Raw genomic sequence first — 19,828 nt, forward strand, 5'->3', positions numbered from 1 at the left:
CATGACTAAACATAAGTGAAACTAATAAAGTGATGGTGTGATATGACTAGACATGCATTTCTCACATGCAGCGTTTCAGTGTAGTATATATGAAACCCATGAATCAACAGAAGATGTTTAATTGCATGCAGTTAAGGAAGGCTTTTAATTATATACAGATGCCCTTTCCTGAAAATACTATTTGGTGTGCTATGTTAATCTTTCTCCAATGTAAGAGTTCTTAAACTGGGATTCGTGGATCAGCATCAAAGGGTCTATGAACTCCCCCAAAGGTTACAGAAAATCACAGTATGTAAACATTTTTCTGGGAACACTCAAAAAAGGTTTGGAACCATTCTAGTGGTTTTCTCATTAAGCATTAACAAATACATTATACTATCCCAACTTTCCTTACCTCTAAGTTAACTTGTTCAAATCTAAACAATTATTATTTAGACTTTTTCTCATCGCAGTGTTTACTGGATTTCACTGTAAGGGCCCATTTACTTGTGTCTACCTTCTAAAGGTAAGGTACCTGAAGGGAGGGCTGTGCCTAGTACAGGTCTGTATTACAATTTTCTACAATAAACAAATACTATGTTACCTCAAGCTGACAACTTTTACTTAATGTGAAAGTCATGAATAGATATTACAATAGGCAAAATAAAAATTTCCATAGCCTATTAAAATTAGTTACAATAAAAATTAATACTTGGCTATAATATCTACTTCACTAGAGTTACAAGGATTAAGAGGGCCAAAGCTTACAAAGTATTTGCCCTAAAATAACAACTAAACATATATAATTCTTATGATAGTAGTCTTCTATTTTAAAGCCTTTTCTCATGAACATTTAAAATTCATGAAGGAGACGATTTCTAGCATACAAATTAGACATATTTTTATTAACTGGGCCAAGGGCATAATTCATATCCAAACACTCTTTGTGTAACCAGGGTATCACATCCTTACTAATGCATCTACAAAGCCATGTAGTTATGTTTTTCTCGTGCTTGGAAAAGATATGCATAGATTTACTGAAGTATATAAATGTCCCAAACATAAATGAAATATATTTGAATATAAATGAAATTTATAATTAGAAATTAAAAATCTAAACAGTATCACACAACAAAACCATTTTCAAATACTTATTCCAAACAACAACAGAGCTTCCAATTATTAAGGCAAAGTAGACACTAAAACAACTAAAAGGTACAATGTAAAACAAAGCATAAGAAAAACAATATAACTTAATAATTGGAATAAGTCTTACTTATTTTAGTTATGATAATAAGCAAAACAAATGAAAGAAATTCAAATGAAAATTGGAATGTAGCTCTTGAGTAGAAAGGACTTCAGAATATTCAAGGGTAAATGTACTTTGTCTTAACACAAAGTACCAGAACATTTGTTCCTACATATGCTGATGACAAACAGTAAACAGTAAAATGCTTTTAATTGTGTTAACATCTGTTCATTCTCGAAGAGCCAAAAGGAACAGGAATAAAAAAAATATCAAAACTTTAGGATGAAAAACCTCTGTGCCTATTGTTCAGCAGAGACTTCTTTTTGATTTTTTGCCAGATCTTCAGGTCAAGAGTAACTGAGCAACTCTTACAATGAGTCATCGGTTTTAAATTTTGTTCTTGAAATTACATTTATTTCAAAGTAAATATGAATCTTAAGGTTTCACCATAAGATTAAGTGTAACACCAAAACTTTTCACAATTCTACATAAATAACCCAATATTCATCTTTATGCCTTATTTTTAAAAACTTACTAGGTTAAAAGGAATTGTCAACATTTTACCTTTATTAATGAAGTCACAACAATTGCTCCAGCATTTACCATAGGATTGTGTGGCTTATCTGTAAAATATAAAAACAACAGCATTTTTTCGAATATTTGATATCATGTTTCATTATATAGGTACTTCTCGTGAAAACATATTTTCTTTATGTAAGATAATGTTACAGTTCTTTTGGGGGGAGGGAAAGAAAGGGTGAAGGGATACATTTAGTCACTTACTTTCCTAACTCTACCATTTACTACCTATCTGATCTTGAGCAAGTAACTGAATTTCATTGTGCCTCAATTTTATCACTGTAAATTGGGAGTAATAAATAGCACCAACATCTCAGTGAAACATAATGCTTGAATGAATTAGCACACACAAAATGCTTAAATGTATATGGCACATCCTTAGGCATTCATGCAACGTTACTATAAAAATAACCTTGAAAAAAGCCTATCTTGCTCTTTAAAAGTGCTTTATTTTTGTTTTTATGTATATACACATACACACGCAGAAAAAGAAAACAGAAACACTATAAAGAGATATATCTATTATAAAAATATTACAGGGGATTTGAATTGTATTCTGTTCTTTCTATATTTCCTGACAATAAAGATGTATTTATTTTAAAAATTACTTAAAATGTAAATTCATCTCAAATCCTACCTCTTCTAATTCTTACAACAAACAGAATTTCAAATCTCAACTGATTACATTCCATTCATGGCATTGCACAAATGCCAAACACAAACCTCTTAGGGCACTGAAAACATTTATTTAAAAGTACGATTACTAATTTATCTGTTTGTGGTAGTGCTTCATTTGAGTGGGGGGGGAACAAGTTCTTATCTAACTTGACAAATCCAACAGAATTTATTAAGTTATTGCTATATTATTAGCCTCCTTAAATTTTAAGCAAGTTATCTTCTGTAAGATGAACCTATGACTAAATAATTCTGAGCTCTAGAAAACAGCCTAGCAGTTTTCAACTGTCAAAGAGTTGCCATATGACCCAGCAATTCCATTCCCAGGTATACAGTCAAGAGAAATAAATATGTACATGCACACAAATACTTGTACACCAGTGTTCACAGAAGTATTACTGATAATAGTCAAAGGTGAAAAACAACTCAAACGTCCTGTCAACTGATGAGTAGATAAATAAGATGTGGTATTATTACCAATAGAAGATAACATTATTCAGCGATTTTTAAAAAATGAAGTACTGATACATACATACTGATACATACATACAGAACATAAAGGCACTTTAAAAGTAACATGCTGGGGCATGTGGGTGGCTCAGTCAGTTAAGCGTCTGACTTTGGCTCAGGTCATGATCTCACAGTTCGTGGGTTCGAGTCCCACATCGGGCTCTGTGCTGACAGCTCAGAGCCTGGAGACTGCTTCAGATTCTGTGTCTCCCTCTCTCTCTGCCCCTCCCCTGCTCACTCTCTCTCTCTCCAAAATGAATAAACATTAAAAAAAAAATTCTAAAAGTAACATGCTAAGTAAGACAGGCCAGTCATAAAAGACCAAATATCACAGGATTTCATTTATATATAATGTCCAGAATAGGCAAATCTATAGAGACAGAGAGTAGATAACTAGTGCCAGGGGTAGAAGACATATGGGTATTCAACTAATTAAAATGGGTACTCACTGGGTACAGGGTATTTTTGGGGGTGACAAAAGTGTCCCAAAATTGCCTGGGTGGTTCAGTCTGTTAAGCGTCTGACTTTGGCTCAGGCCATGATCTCACGGTTCATGAGTTCGAGCCCTGCATTGGGCTCTCCACTGACAGTGCAGAGCCTGCTTAGGTTTCTCTCTCTCCCCCCTTTCTCTCTGCCCCTCCCACTCTCATGCTCACTCTCTCTCAAATAAATAAAAATTAAAAACTGAAATGAGGGGCGCCTGGGTGGCACAGTCGGTTAAGCGTCCGACTTCAGCCAGGTCACGATCTCGCGGTCCGTGAGTTCGAGCCCCACGTCGGGCTCTGGGCTGATGGCTCAGAGCCTGGAGCCTGTTTCCGATTCTGTGTCTCCCTCTCTCTCTGCCCCTCCCTCGTTCATGCTCTGTCTCTCTCTGTCCCAAAAATAAATAAACGTTAAAAAAAAAAAAAAAACTGAAATGAATTTTGGTGATGGTTGCACAATTCCGTGAATATGCTAAAAGCCACTGAATTGTACACTCTAATGGGTGAATTATATGGCATATAAAGTACTTCCCAATATAGTTGTTAAAATTTTCGTTCATTTAAAAAAGACAAAAAAATTAGGTAACATACAGTCTACCAGTTTCCCTCAACGTAAGATCAACAATGTGATTTAGTAGCTATGCCTTAAACACTATACATTTTGGGTTAACCATGATGACAATTAGTTCCAAATGTTAAAATTTAGTATAATACCAGAGTATTTACAATCAAGATTTCACCTATTCCAAATCTTGCTAAGAGAAGTTTGCTTTCTCTGAGATCATACAAAATGAGAGCAATTAGTGTCAAAGTACTACATGGCAAGAGGGAGCCAAGGAACAAAAATTTTCCAGTATTGTTCACCTGAAAAAAAAAAAAAAAAAAAAAAAACAACAGAGATAGAAAATAGAATATAGAAATCAGGCTGTGCTAAATTAGTTTATACTTGTATTTGTGTATATGTTTATGTGTCTGTCCATTCATGGTTTTTTGACATTATCATGTATAGGCCCTAGGGCCTCAGAAGGCAGTTAAATGTGTATATTCCAAATGGTACCACATAAATGTGTGCACTTAGTATTTTCTAAATCATAAAGATTCTGCAAATACCACATAAGCTGCATTCAAGAAGATCTTTCAAAGAACACTAAAAGCATTTCATGGGATGACAGTGCAATTTTCAGATGTAAGCAACTGTTCTCTCTGCCTTTGGCTCAAAAGGCAGATACCTCAGTATTTGGAAATACACCAGATATTATAATATAACACCAGCATTACTGCAGTCTGAAACTTCAGTCTAAAACCTATCACTGTGAAACCTACTTGTTTCCTTCTCCACTGTAGGGAGGAGGGGAGAGGTAAAAGGTTCCATTTAGAATTTTTAATTTAAAAATACTCATGACAGCAGAAATAAAACTTAAGCTAATTAATAAAAGCTATCAACTGAAGTAATGGCATATATTAGCTTGGTATAATGACAAAATGGTCATAGGCCGCATCTGAAATTTATGGACACTTTTAACTAGAAGGTACAAAACTGTTTTAGTAGGTACTTATTCTTTCCAAAGGAAAAAAAACATGCAGAAAGTTCTTTTATATTATACTAGCAAAAGCTTTTCAAACTGCTAATCAAATATGAACCTTACAAAGATGAGGTTCATAACCGAGGCTAAGTCAAAGTTGCTAATGCATATACTGAAGAACCTAACAAGTATTAATTTCACAGTTCAATATGAATATTTATATTTTAAGTATTATACTGGAATTTTTAAGAACCATATAAAAATTAAAGTATATTCTATATATGGTTTAATCCCACACCACCCACTTACCCAAGCAACCAAACTTTGTTCTTTGTATATACAATTCAGTCCTGTCTTCCTCACGTAAATTAATTCAACTCCTCTTCTTTCTCAAATCCTCTACAATATAAACTAACATATATACATTTTGTCTTCTGTCAATTACACACTTATAAAAGTCTGTCTTTTTTCTCCATGCATTAGATGTATGTAATTGTTACCCATATCCTTTAGTATTAGCTAGATAAGTTACTCAAGAACCCAGGTCCATTTACCCTCCACAGCTATTAATAACAGGGGAAGAAGACTATATATGTATGTGTTGATTAATCTAATTTCTACTATAAGATAGATAAAGACTTCACTAGGAGATGGTTGTTTCCAAAATCGGTATCTCCATCAAGGATCTTATTTCCTCATCTATAATGACAGAAAGTATCAACCAACTTTCTACCAGAGGACTAAAACATTTTTATGTTGTAAAACTACCAATATTACAAGAGTACTATAGGGCGCCTGTGTGGCTCAGTCAGCTGGGGGTCCAACTCTTGATTTTGGCTCAGTTCACGATCCCAGGGTTGTGGGACAGAGCCCTGTGTTGGGCTCCACGCTGAGCATGGAGCCTGCCTGGGATTCTCACACTCTCCCTGTGCCCCTCTCCCCTACTCACGCACTCTCTCTTTCTCCCTAAAATAAAAAAGAGTACTATAATTTCTTTATCCATTATATTTATGTTACTCTTAACTTACTACAATCTTATAAAGTTAGGACAATATAAATACATTTGTTTTATTTTTAATTTTATAATAATGCTAAATGCACACACAGACACATAAGGCATATAATTTCACCATAAACCTACTACTGAAGTTTTAAACATGAAGAAGACCTATAGTTGTTTTTTTGCTGAGGCTAGTTTTAAAATCAAAATTCTAGGGGCGCCTGGGTGGCGCAGTCGGTTAAGCGTCCGACTTCAGCCAGGTCACGATCTCGCGGTCCGTGAGTTCGAGCCCCGCGTCAGGCTCTGGGCTGATGGCTCGGAGCCTGGAGCCTGTTTCCGATTCTGTGTCTCCCTCTCTCTCTGCCCCTCCCCCGTTCATGCTCTGTCTCTCTCTGTCCCAAAAATAAATAAACGTTGAAAATAAATAAATAAATAAATAAATAAATAAATAAAATCAAAATTCTAGAGCACAGAACCTATGGAGAACTCAGCAAGAAGGGGAATAGTGAGGTCTTCACTTTCCCATTACTTGTAAGACTCTGGTATTGGCTCAGGTGGGAGGTACTAGCTTGGAAAAAGTCAAAGAATATCAAGGTAAAACCTCTTTTTAAACTTCATATTTCAATTATTATAAACCAGTGCTAAATTCCTGAGTTCTTATCTTGATTTTTTTCTTATAGATTACTATCAGTAAACTATAATTTTTAAAATCATAAATGTACAGAGCAAAAAAATATATTACTATAATGTTAAGTTCACTTACTCCATGCCCATTTTATTTATTTTTGTTTCCCAAATATGTCTTCACATTCAAATTCTTCTATTTGCTCATTTCTATTCTTTAAATACCTCTCAAAATCAATCAATTCACCAGAACCACCTAGATTATTCTATTCTGGGGCGCCTGGGTGACTCAGTCAGTTGAGCATCCGACTTCGGCTCAGGTCATGATCTCACGGTCTGTGAGTTCGAGCCCCATGTCGGGCTCTGTGCTGACAGCTCAGAGGCTGGAGCCTGCTTCAGATTCTGTATCTCCCTCTCTCTCTGACCCTCCCCCATTCATGCTCTGTCTCTCTCTGTCTCAAAAATAAATAATAAACATTAAAAAAAATTAATTATTCTATTCTGACTTACATAGGAAAATATTAATTTTTCTTATAAAATGTTTAATCTTAATAGAAAAAAATATCAATTATTTCCATATTAAATCTGCATGTCAGTGAGTTTAATAGATAAATAAGGTACTTCTGCATATGATGTCCTTCCTGAAATTGTTAGTTTATGATAATCTACATAAAATCAAATGTAGCATCAAGACAGAAAGATTATGGTAAAGTAGGTAAGAAAATGTAGTAGCTCCAAAAACAAAATAGAAAAGCACAAAGAAATATCATTCTTTTAACTTCATTAAAAAAATAAAACAATAATAAGTATAAGGCCCATTTCATTTTGTACCCAGCACAAACAAAAAATACAAAAGAGTATTTCTCACAACCATTATTACAACACTGAATTCCTTCACTCTTTCTTTCTTCAATTCTGTATTAACTCATCACACACAAGTGAGGAACCCAGTGGGGTGGGGCAGGTGGCTCACTCAGTCAGTTAAGCTTCTGACTCTTGATTTTGATTCAGGTCATGATCTCAAAGTTCATGAGTTCAAGCCCTGAGTTACGCTCTGTCCTGACAGTATGGAATCTTCATGGGATTCTCTCTCTCTCCCTCTCTCTGTCCTTCTCCCACTCACACACGCGCTCTCTCTCAAAATAAATGACTAAACTTAAAAAAAAAAAAAGAACTTAGCATATGTCTGAAAGATTAAAATATAGCAACCAATACACAGGCTGGTGTTTAGATTTAAAACCTCTACCAGATCAAAAGTACTAAATAACTACCTTTGTCGTCCCACTTCCTTTTGAATTCCCATTAAGTAGTAAGACTTGTTAGTTATCCAACTATTTAATGCAATATTCTTTCAAATATTAAATGTTATGAAAGAGAAAAAAAAGCACAATTATTAGTTCAACCGGGGCCACCATAAAAACTTGTTATGTTGGAAGTTTTCAAATACATATAATATAGAAATGTAGAAAGAATACAATAGAAACACCTTACAGTTAGCCTTAAGAACTACCAACATATAGTTGTAATCACACCCAGCACTCCCAGCTATACTCACTGAATTATTTTAGAGCAAATCTCAGATACTGTGAGATTTTACTACAAGATATTCTCCTATACGTGTTTATGAAGTGAAGTCAAAACTTTACTCCCTGCTCTCATCTTCCCCTAGCTCACTTCCAGTGGTATGAGAAGCCTAAAATAACATTTTTAACAGTAGTAATATGGGTTTTACAGAAATTCCACGAGAAATGAACACAAAAATATTAATACTTTTAATTTTCTTCAAAAAAGCAAAAAAACAACTTCTTAGATTTAAATAGGAAAATGAGGTATTTCTTTTTCTAGCTTTTATGTAATTCTTACCATCTTCATTTAAAAACAGTTTGTTGAATCTTAATCCACTTGGCTCTTTCCCAACATATCGATGCACATATTCTGTTCCAAGGTCATTAACAGCAATTGCATATTTCAAAGGTTTTACACAGGACTGAAGACAAAATGGAACTTTGGTATCTCCAATAGAATGCCTATTTAAAAGTAGATTTAAAAAATAATTAAAATCAACTGGAAAAATATCTAAATAACTGGAGTTATTTTTACATGTTAATTCTAATTTACAAAGGTTTTCCCATAATTCAACCACAAGTTAACTTGGATATTAAAGAATAAATATAAATTTTAAGAAGAATGCTGCAAAATAGGCAAAAGCTTAAAACTATTCAGGTAATAGAATGGTTCAGAATTAGATAATAACTAAGTAATGTGAAAATTTTCCTGTGAGGGCAAGAGGGTATGGCCCTCCTTACTCCTACCTGTATTAAATCACATAAAATGAACTACTCCTTTTAGAAATCAGTCACCACCTCTTCACTCATAGCTTTCATCATGACTACACCATGCTTATTAGTTTTTAAACAAAGTTCAGTTTGGATTCAACACCATTCTCTGAAACCTTGCCTGTAAATGCCTCATCCATATCTATGCACAATTCCAGCCCTGTTAAAAGAAATAGCATCCAGTTTTATAAACTGTGTTAGAGCTGGCGTTAATGGCATCATTACCACCATTATCACTCCTAAACAATAGAAAAAGAAAGCTTTATGTTACCAAACTGGGATGCATATGAATATAGAATAGGTTAAAAAATGGAAAACCTGTGACTGACCCTATTATAATGTAAACTTCACAAGGGCAGAGATCTTTTGTTTTATTCACTGGTATCCCAGATGCCCTGAACTTTGCCCCAACACAGACCAGGCACTCATTCATTCAGAGTGAAACTCATTCATAGTGAAACTGGGTACTATTAATAACCACTCCTGGGCAAAAAAGGATTAGAGGAGACATCAGAGGGCAAAGAAACATCAGAGGGCCACCTCTCCTCTAAGTATATTATGGAATGTAACTACACATGCATAGACAGCAAAAGTATATAATATGTTTCCTATGTTTGTGAATAATTTCTAATTCAGACTCTAAGTCCAACTTGACAATCATTCTAAAACCTGACAAGAGCCTGTCTTATTACCTTTGGATTTAAAATACATATGTCTGTGGTGCCTGGGTAGCTCAGTCAACTGAGTGTCTGACTTCGGCTCAGGTCATGATCTAGTCTGAAGTCAACTTGTACAATTATCCACATAAGAAAACTAAACTAAAAGAATCATCTTTACACACACAGAATCTTTAAGAAGAGAAAGAACAGGGGCGCCTGAGTAGCTCAGTCAGTTAAGTGTCCATCTCTCAATTTCAGCTCAGGCCATGATCTCACAGTTGTGAGATCGAGCCCCTCATCAGGCTCCACACTGAGCCTGGAGCCTGCTTAACATTCTCTCACCCTCCCCACTGCCCCTCCCACGCTCATGCACATGCATGAACACATGCCTGTTTGCTCTCTCACTCTTAAAAAAAAGAGAAATCATGTGCAAGTACAAGCTTTGTGTTATAATCATTTCCTCTAAACATAAAAATTCCTATTACACGATAACCATTTCCTCCAAATACAAAAACAGAACTATCACTCCCAACTAGAATTTGATCCATAAGAATAAAGCCATGTCTTCTCGTGTATTTGTGTCCTTTCATAGCACCCAACATTTAATTCAACACACAATGACTGTTTAACACATTTTACAGGTCCAGATTAGGATAAAAGCTTATCATAATGGAGGCAACAACAAACTAGAAGTTAAGAAACTTAGGTATTAGTTTTACCTCTGCCAATATTAGATAAACTGTGGGCCTCAGGTACCTTAAAAATGAATGGGCTAAGCCATATATCTTTTTACTGTAAATACTTGAGAAAGAAAATTAGTAAAAAAATAAAAAGATCACTTAGAATGAAGGTACTTAAAAGATCAAAACTTAATAAATTGGAGGAAAAGCTATAACTGGGATATTATCTTTAAAAAGATGAGGCATTATAAGGCTAAATGACTTGTGGTTTTAACAGAACTTAGGACAAAATTACATCTCTGATGTAAATTCATCAAACTGTAAATATTTAGGGGTTGCACACCTTATTTTATGCAAATTACATTTAATTTAAAAAAATAATAATACCAGGCGCCTGAATGGTTCAGTCACTTAAGTGTCCGACTCTTGCTTTTGGCTCAAGTCATGATCTGAGGTTCATGGTTCAAGCCCTGCATTGGGCTCCATGGTGACAGAGCAGAACCTACCTGAAATTCTCTCTCCCTCTCTCAAAATAAATAAACTTAAAAAATATTTTTATAAAGAAATACTACCTTAGTAAAAACTAAAACAAAAATAAAACACGAAGATTATAACTCTGAGCTAAGTCTTCAAATGAATTTAAAAAATTGATTTTTCTTTTTTGGCATAATTTTTCAGACTTGACAAAACTAAATTATAACACAATCATAAATCCCTATGACTGACTCACAGCATAACAAAAGGAGTCATTCTTGAAAAAATATTCCAGAACTTTATCAATTTTTCAAGGGCTTCACATAATTCATTGATTTTAAAACCAATCAGTCTCTTTGAAGTGCCTTCACCTCATTATCCTTTTTATAATTCTTCTATATCCTTATTTGTCAGTGGCTGTGCCTACAGTGTGAACACTTCCCAAAGATCGCTTTCATGAACTCACAAGATTCTACAAGCTTGCAAATGACTCTTGACTTGGCAAATGATAGACGGAAATAAATTATTATCATTCCATACGATCTTAACTATCATGCCACTCACATCAGGAGCATGAAGAACAAAGACAATAACAGACTGGGTAACTAATGTTAGGCTGAGAAATGGGAACACATTTTATTAGTGGTCAGTTCCTTAGTGAAGAATTTCATGTTTTGACAAGTCTGCTTTTCCTAAGGAAACTGTAATTGCAGGTACTTGAACAATACAGACTCAAATAAGAAGGCTACAACTGTGAAAAAGATGAAATGCCTCATAAAATTTAAAGACTATTTCAGTTAAGCTTTTAGAAATTAAATTAAAATCTAAACTTATTTACATTCTTGAATTTCTGTCATGTTAGGGCTAATTTCCATCATAGAAGGAAGATATTCCTTTCTCCCTCATGCTCACTGTTATGCAAAATTTAAGGCTTAAAGTTGGTTTTTATGAATTTGAAATAAACTCACCTCTGTCCATCTACTGTACACACAGATACACCCCACAAATCAGGACTGAACTTGGCTAGCTGAGGAATATAATCCGCAACCTATACAAAATATCAGAACAAAATAACAGAATACAAGCAAATAGTATTTCTTCTACCAAAAAATTTATCTCAATTTAGCCAGGCTATTTCATAGTACTCAGTGGCTTTGTGGTCTATCTTTTATAACAATATTCATAAAAACTAAAAGCAGAAGAGACTTGAGGATTATAGGTGAGATTTAACTGACTTCTCTCAGTCTCCGTCATCCTGTATGTTTTTCAATGCATTCTCTCTTTCTAGAAAAGCACAGTTTAAAAAAGAAACTAAGTCTTGATTTTTTTTAAAGATAAAGAAACAGAATTTCTTTAATCAAAGTTATGATAGCAGGGTTTCATAGTATGACACAGAAAAAAATTAAAACAGTCCTTATTATTTTAGAGAATTTTTAAAACTAGACACATTTAATGTTCGAGGATATCACATGTATAGAAATTCTTAATAAAGTTACTTTTTTATTAAAGATTTACAGCCATTTCAATCATCTGAAAATGAAAAAGAATTCTTAAACTTAAGATTTCTTTGTAGCCCCAAAACAAAGTTGAACATATAAAGTATTTTAAAAGAATTTAATCAAGCAGCTTCAACTTAAATTTCTTAATTAGCAAAACACAAGAAAACTCTACAACTTTAATTTCTATAACTCAAGTTGAGTGAATTTATTGAATAACTGGTTAGGAAAATATTCACATCAAAAATGTTACCTTTCCTCCAGACTGCTTTTTAGCACTTTCAAATAACTCATCAATGTGAGAGGTAAAAGACATAAAGTCAGGAATGACAAACTTTCTTCTAAAGGCTTGTGTCAACAAAACAATGTTGCTTTGAACACATCTGTGGAATGTAAGAAAAAAATTAATTGACTGGGTGCCTTTCAAATACTAGTATACTTGGTGATAACAATATTAATTAGGAAAATATTTAAACAATAGAGAAATTCATCATTTCATACAACAAACTAAAATCCATAAAAATTATACTTTCTATATTATTTCCTTTCCTTCAAGCAGTCTTTCATGCAGTTGCTTGTAAGCTGTTGAACAAGTTAAATAAATAAATTAGATTGCCTAAAAACTGTGTCAAAGATTAAAATAGCAGAGCATTCCACCAGGTTAAATATCAAGAGCATCTAAAAGACAAGTTTCTTAAGTCTACCAGAGTTGATAAGCATTCAGCATGACATCTGATTAACAAAACTTGGACTTTAATATGTCATAGTTGAGACCCTGTTTATTTAACCAGTAAGTAACTTCATAAATACATCCTTTAGTTCCTATATAACTATTAGTAGTATTTCACAAAAAAACCTAAACTTTCTGTATTTTAACATATTTTCCCTGAATTAGTTTGAAAAACCTGTATTTCTAAGCTAACAAGTGAAGATAAAATCAATCTTGTTTAGTCAGACTAGAATAAAATACTTATTCAAGTGCTTGTATAAATATTTTAAATAAAATTATATATAAACTAGTATAGTAATTAACTTTTATCATATGAATTACGAAAAAAGTTAAATTGTATAAATCTATTCGCTATAAAATATATAATACAACGTAGAATAAAACGTCTCATTGTTAAAAACTATTTAAAAAGATGGGAGAGCATGACTTAAGCCAGAAAATTAATATATTACTATAACCTTAAAGAAGAGTTTTGTAAATAGGTTACAGTCAATCATATACTGTAAGCTAATCTTCTTAAGAGACTCTAAGTAACTCAGTAAGACAAAGTCGAACCACTGACTATGGGAAGTTATTTATATAACTGGATTCCTCACAGGTAAATGATATGATACTATATTAGCAGCTTCTTTGGCAAGAAAAAAACCCAAATTGTCAATTAAAAAAAAAAAGTCTCAAGTATTATTCATCTCTTCAACCCTGAAAACATCAACACTTTAAGAAAGATGATTTCCTCACTTAGGAGGTAAGAAAACTGTCCTGCAAGTAAATAACTTGCATTAATTCTAAATAAAGAAATTTTTATGACTCAATATTTTAATTAAAATTGTTCTCAATGAATCAATTAAAATTAAAAGCTAGATTTCACTTTTTTAACTATTAATAAAAATTCAGAGAATACAGTAGCTTTGTCAATATAAAATTAAAACACTGATTTAAAGTAATATTGGTTTTCCACTGATAAAGCTGTGCCCCAATTACACCATGAAAAAATTATAGTCCTAATTTCCATTACTAACCAATAGACATAGAAATAACTGACATCCCAGAGATGACATTTACTTCAATAAATTTTGATAAAATTATTTTCTTATAGTTTCAATGTTAATCTAAAAATTAAGTGTGCTGATTTAATATTTAATGTTTTAAATAGCAATTCAATTTGTACACGAGACTTATAAGAAATATATACTAAAGAACACATATTTCAGCAGAAAAAAGTTAAGACAATTCCTGATCTTAAATCACTGTATCTGTATCAAACCTAAATCCTCATTTTTCAAGAAGTTATACATGAAGAAATATGAGGACTGCTGAACAAACTTAAATTATTAACCTACTACTAACTATTCAATTATTTAAAATCAATCAGCACTTTTAAAAGGAAGCTTTATAATTAACAAAACTGTACAGCCAGTGAAACTATCAGAAGGTACTGGTAAAGTTGTGGTGACTGACTTCACTGGTGAATTATTGTGGCCAACACTGGCAATCTTACCACTCAAAAGAGTATCTACTTCAAACTGATGAACATTAACAGGTAGCAAGTGTTTTTCTTTGGAGTTATTTTAATATGGATGTCATGAATGGAACTAGAAAATTAGAAGTCCTATATAAAATGAATTCTGAGGAGGAGGAAGGGCTCATGCTTTTCAGCAAGTCACATCTTTCTCAAGCTTTGTTCAGTCTGCTCATCTGTAAACTGGGAATAATAATCATCTTCTTAAGTGTTTATGATTAACAACTGTAATTAACATGTTTTAGATAATACTCAGAATTTTTCATTAGTAAAATAACATAATGGATGTGACTTTTTAAAGGAAATCAAATATACAAATGCAAAAGACTACCATTCATTTTCCTCCAAAATAAAAAAGACCGAAAAATTATGACCACACATAAAAATAATTCTAATATTTATATGGTTAAAAATGCATAAATAAATAATGCATTTGTTTTCAATACAATTTTCCACTTCTAGTTTTAAGGATTATTAGCATTAAAAACAACTGATTATCTAGATGGGTACAGGCAGTCTCCAACTTCAAATAGGTTATGCTCCAAACAGCATGCTTAGAACTCATTTTCCCATTAAAAAAAAAGCTGTACATAATAGTTATTTCTCAGATTATCCTCAAAGGCTAAATATATTAATCAACAATGTTTTTTAGGTGAAAAATCAACACACTGACTTCAACCAAACCTATCTACCTTTATAAATTATTTCTCTGGGAAAATGAATTCCACCGTAACATCTCCTTCCCACCTGCATGGAGATGAGATAGTTTACTTAAGGCAACACTAAACAAGAAAATTTCTTTTGAAAAAAAAAAAAAAAAAAAAAAGAAAGAAAACCTCTCTGGACACCTTTCTAGGTGACCTGAAAAGGTTAATAGAAGTTTTGAATCACTTCATTCTAGGGATGAAAAGAGAAATCATTATGCCTTCAGACTGAGACTTTTTCCATTGCCTGTACATACACAGCACTAAGCATTTATCAAGTTGGGAACTGCCTATATTACAATCATCAACTTAAAAAAAAAAAAAGATTAGCAAAATCATTTTAAAGATTAGCATTAAAATAATGGTAATTGTTACTCTTTTATATAATTATGGGCAGAAAATTTTATGATTATGTTTCCTGGCTTCATAATCAGTAGATTTAAGTTACTTTTCATTTCATATAAACACAGCAACATGTTTATAAAGTACAAACATTTTAAACAGTACTAAAAAGGTATAAAATAGTGCTTTCACTTCAAATTCCAAAATAATTCCTCATACTTTTATCAACAGATCTCCCTACCATCTCTTTGACAACTTCATTCTCAGATATACCAAAACAATGCTTCAGAAGGCAACATAATCAAGAGTACTTTGCACAGTTTACAAACACTAAAAATAAAATAATCCTTACTCCAAGACACAGCTAATAAGAAATGATTTATTTCCTCCCCTGCACAAAGAAACATGTTTTGATAATTCAAAAAAAATTCCTAACACCAATTCCAACATGAACCTAAAATCTCTATAAGGTCAGCTGAGTTAATAGAATCAAGAACCTTGTAGTGAAAAGACAAGAATCCTAAACTGTTGGCAGTGCTTCACAGCATGCCAGGAAACTCTGAAGGAGTTTAAATACTTATACCTTCAAATGACTTAACACTCTTGGATATTTTCAGGAGATATCTAAGACAAATCATCTAGTCCCCAAAGAAAATAAAAGAAAAATAAATATACATACAAATAAACTTTCAAGGTAGATGCTGGAATTCTTTGGATCTACCTCAACCTAAGCCTATGGTCTGGAAAAAGCCAATGTGTTAGAGTAGTGTTTACAGTTTTATACTGGTTTTTACCTAACTCTTAGTAGTTTAAAATACTGTTTACCTCTTTGGGATCCATTATAAACATGCTATCTTTTAAATCTTTAAGAAATCAGACAAATAGGAGGAACATATTAATGAAGAGAAACAGTAAACAAATAGGCAAAACCAGGAAAATCAAAATAAACATGCTCATTCAACCAAATCAAGGCATTAATCTCCAAAGTGTTCTTTAGTTTTTAAATATTTTAAAGGAAATGAAAATAGTCAAAAGCCTAGGTATTAATATGTCTGAAGAGAGGAGAGAAACAGACAATGGGGATATGTGAATCTAAGGAATACATGCTGTCCTGAAGCCTTCTCATTTTATGTCATCTAAATCACCTTGTAGGAAAGAAACAGAGACCATATTGAAAACGCCTGCAAGACAGGCATTATGAATTGGAGATCAATTTAAGCTGTGACAAGACAGAGTGTGCTCTATTCAAACTGAATGCAATCTCCAGATAATTGTGAACTGGAAACATCCATGCCTACACCATAGAGCAATTTCAAAGAAAGTCTACCCTTAGCCCGTGTATTACAGAACCTATGTGCACCATGTTCTTCAAACAATTGATGTTTATAAATCTCCCCCCTTATTTTTTTTAGTTACACAGGAAGCACTGGCCTTCAAAGATGCAATTTTGTTTTAAAAGAAAAATCACCATATAGCATAGCAAATCACCATTAAAGGTTTGGCAGAAATTTTTTACTTTTTAAAAAGATCTTTGTCTAGCATGACACCATCTGATGTTGTTTGAAGAGTTAATCTTAACATATCCATACACTCTTTCAACCTGGGATCAGACGTTCGCAATCCTGTAGATTTGAGTGCCTGTTTTTAAAAAAATAAGAGTTTGTAAATACATAGTGCAAATAATGTATATGCTTATTCCAACTACAAGTTTTTATTCCTGTATATAAAAACTTCTACCCAGAACCTGAATATGTATATGGGCATTTTAGGGTCACTATTACCCACTTTCTGGACAAGTTTCTCATTGTTTCTTTCATTTTCTTTCACTGATTACCTTGAAATGAGCATGATGAAAATTTGAAAACATAATAAGAGAAACAGTGTCAGTCAGAATCTACAGGTCAGATGATCTTTAAGACTACATTTCAATATTCCTGTATTATGGATTCAGTATTACTGATTTTCAAAAAGTTTAAAATAGAAGAACACAAAAACTTACTGTAATAAATTTATGAACAGGTATTTTCTCTTGTCCTTCTGCAATTGTATAGAACAGCAAATCTTCCAAGCTAGGTAACAGACCCTGTTTTATTTTACTAAAGGGGAAAAAAGAAAACAAAATTAATCCTTGTGAGAACATTCTAATGGATTTTAGGTATATCGTTATTAAATCATCATTGAAACAAACTACATCTGAGCTGATCTCATCAAGACTGTCCTGAGAAATGCTAATTTACCAAAACTCCAACCAGTATTACTGAAACCACACTGAAAAAGTAAAAAATGATTTATTAACGAATATAAATATTTTTAATCTCAGGTTTTAAAATCCTGATGACCATTTCTGGTACTACTAATGCCTACACATCTGTTATGGTGATACCTTCCTGTACAGCCTAATACAACCCCAATCCTAATTATAGAGCTCAGCCAATGTTCAGGCCAGAGTCAACACTTTATTCTGCGTTCTTTAAATATGATGACTATATTTATGTATTACTAGAATAGTTACCCTGATTGTAAAATCTGGGGGAGACAGCAATTATATACTGGACAGTATGTATACCAGTTTTTGAATCCTAGCTGTAATACTTACTAGCTGAGTCACCTTGGATAAATTAAAGAACCTTTCTATGGTTCAGTTTCCTCATCTGAGAGGAGATAATAGCATCTACCTCACCAGATTGTTGTGAGGATCAGCTGACTTGGTACATTCAATACATTTAGAATGCTGACTGGCAGAGAATAAGGACTCAGCTGATGGTAGTTGTAGTTAATATTTCTAAAGTGATCTTGGCTTACATATACAGACCAAATGCCACAAAAATCACAAAGATTGTTAGAATAAAAAAATTTTTTTACCATAAAAGGACACTATAATCTTAATAAACTAGTATAAGGTGCTGTAATTAACGACACATTTAAACAAGAAAGGAATTTTTTTCCTATCCACTGAAAAGCTTTCAACTAAACAAATTATAATGAACTTATTTAATGCTTTTTTTTTTTTAGCTCTGAAACCACAATAACATTTCAATATTCTGAACATCAATGACTATCATAAGTATTACAGTGATGTTATAAGACTTACAGATCTAAGGTAAACAAATCCCCTCCCCATCTATCAGTATTTTTTAAAACAGGAAGGGGAAATACATACAGTGTGTGTTTGTATGTGTGTTTGTGTGTGTGTGTGTGTGTGTGTGTGTGTGTGTGTGTGTGTGTGTGTGTAAAATATTCTGGAAAAGACTTTATATTTCAAGAAAGTAAGAGAAAAAATTAAAGAGAAAGAAAGGATGGAATACTCGTTCTCTTAATTTCAGAACAATTTTGGACTAGCCATAGGTTTCATGGGAAAATTGTACACATTATTTTTATAAAATAAACTCACAGAACATAGGTCTGTATAAAATTGTGTTTTTATACTGTTAAAGAGTTTTCTAGATATTCTATCTAAATATTTCCTGAATTACCCAAAGATTACTTAATAGTCCTATACGTCAGTACAACCACATGTATTTATTTCCTAATATAATTACTTTCCAATTACTAGTGGGTCCATATATTTCTATCTTAAAAGACAAAAGAATATAGAGCTGGTTCACAGAACATGAACAGCTATACTCGCACATATAAAATTTCTCCTAAAGGAAACATTAGTATTGGTATTAATATCATTTATACTTGCTTTCAAAGCTGTTACACCAACTTTTCGTTTTTAAAGTAAACCTTAAAATGTATCAATTTCATGGTGCAGCCGCTCTGGAAAGCAGTGTGGAGGTCCCTCAGAAAATTAAAAATAGACCTACCCTATGACCCAGCAATAGCACTGCTAGGAATTTATCCAAGGGATACAGGAGTACTGATGCATAGGGCCACTTGTACCCCAATGTTCATAGCACTCTCAATAATAGCCAAATTATGGAAAGAGCCTAAATGTCCATCAACTGATGAATAGATAAAGAAATTGTGGTTTATATACACAATGGAATTCTACGTAGCAATGAGAAAAAATGAAATATGGCCTTTTGTAGCAACATGGATGGAACTGGAGAGTGTGATGCTAAGTGAATTAAGCCATACAGAGAAAGACAGATACCATATGGTTTCACTCTTATGTGGATCCTGAGAAACTTAACAGGAACCCATGGGGGAGGGGAAGAAAAAAAAAAAAAAAAAAGAGGTTAGAGTGCAAGAGAGCCAAAGCATAAGAGACTGTTAAAAACTGAGAACAAACTGAGGGTTGATGGGGGCTGGGAGGAAGGAG

The 19,828-nt window shown here is 33.0% G+C and overlaps 1 protein-coding gene across 3 annotated transcripts in view; it reads right to left on the reverse strand.

The window, feature by feature from the left end:
• The window catches only part of GLS (glutaminase), an 82,837-nt gene that overhangs the window by 49,455 nt on the left and 13,554 nt on the right, over positions 1-19,828 (reverse strand). For all 3 annotated transcript variants that reach the window (XM_047872528.1, XM_047872529.1, XM_047872530.1), the window contains exons 2-7: positions 17,561-17,657; positions 17,078-17,199; positions 12,520-12,649; positions 11,739-11,818; positions 8,485-8,648; positions 1,793-1,851 (exon numbers count right to left, since the gene is read on the reverse strand). In XM_047872528.1, the coding sequence (XP_047728484.1) occupies positions 1,793-1,851; positions 8,485-8,648; positions 11,739-11,818; positions 12,520-12,649; positions 17,078-17,199; positions 17,561-17,657 (652 nt within the window). The remainder of the gene's footprint in view (positions 1-1,792; positions 1,852-8,484; positions 8,649-11,738; positions 11,819-12,519; positions 12,650-17,077; positions 17,200-17,560; positions 17,658-19,828) is intronic.

The sequence above is a fragment of the Prionailurus viverrinus genome, chromosome C1 (assembly GCF_022837055.1).
Source record: "Prionailurus viverrinus isolate Anna chromosome C1, UM_Priviv_1.0, whole genome shotgun sequence".
Classification (NCBI taxonomy): Eukaryota; Metazoa; Chordata; class Mammalia; order Carnivora; family Felidae; genus Prionailurus; species Prionailurus viverrinus.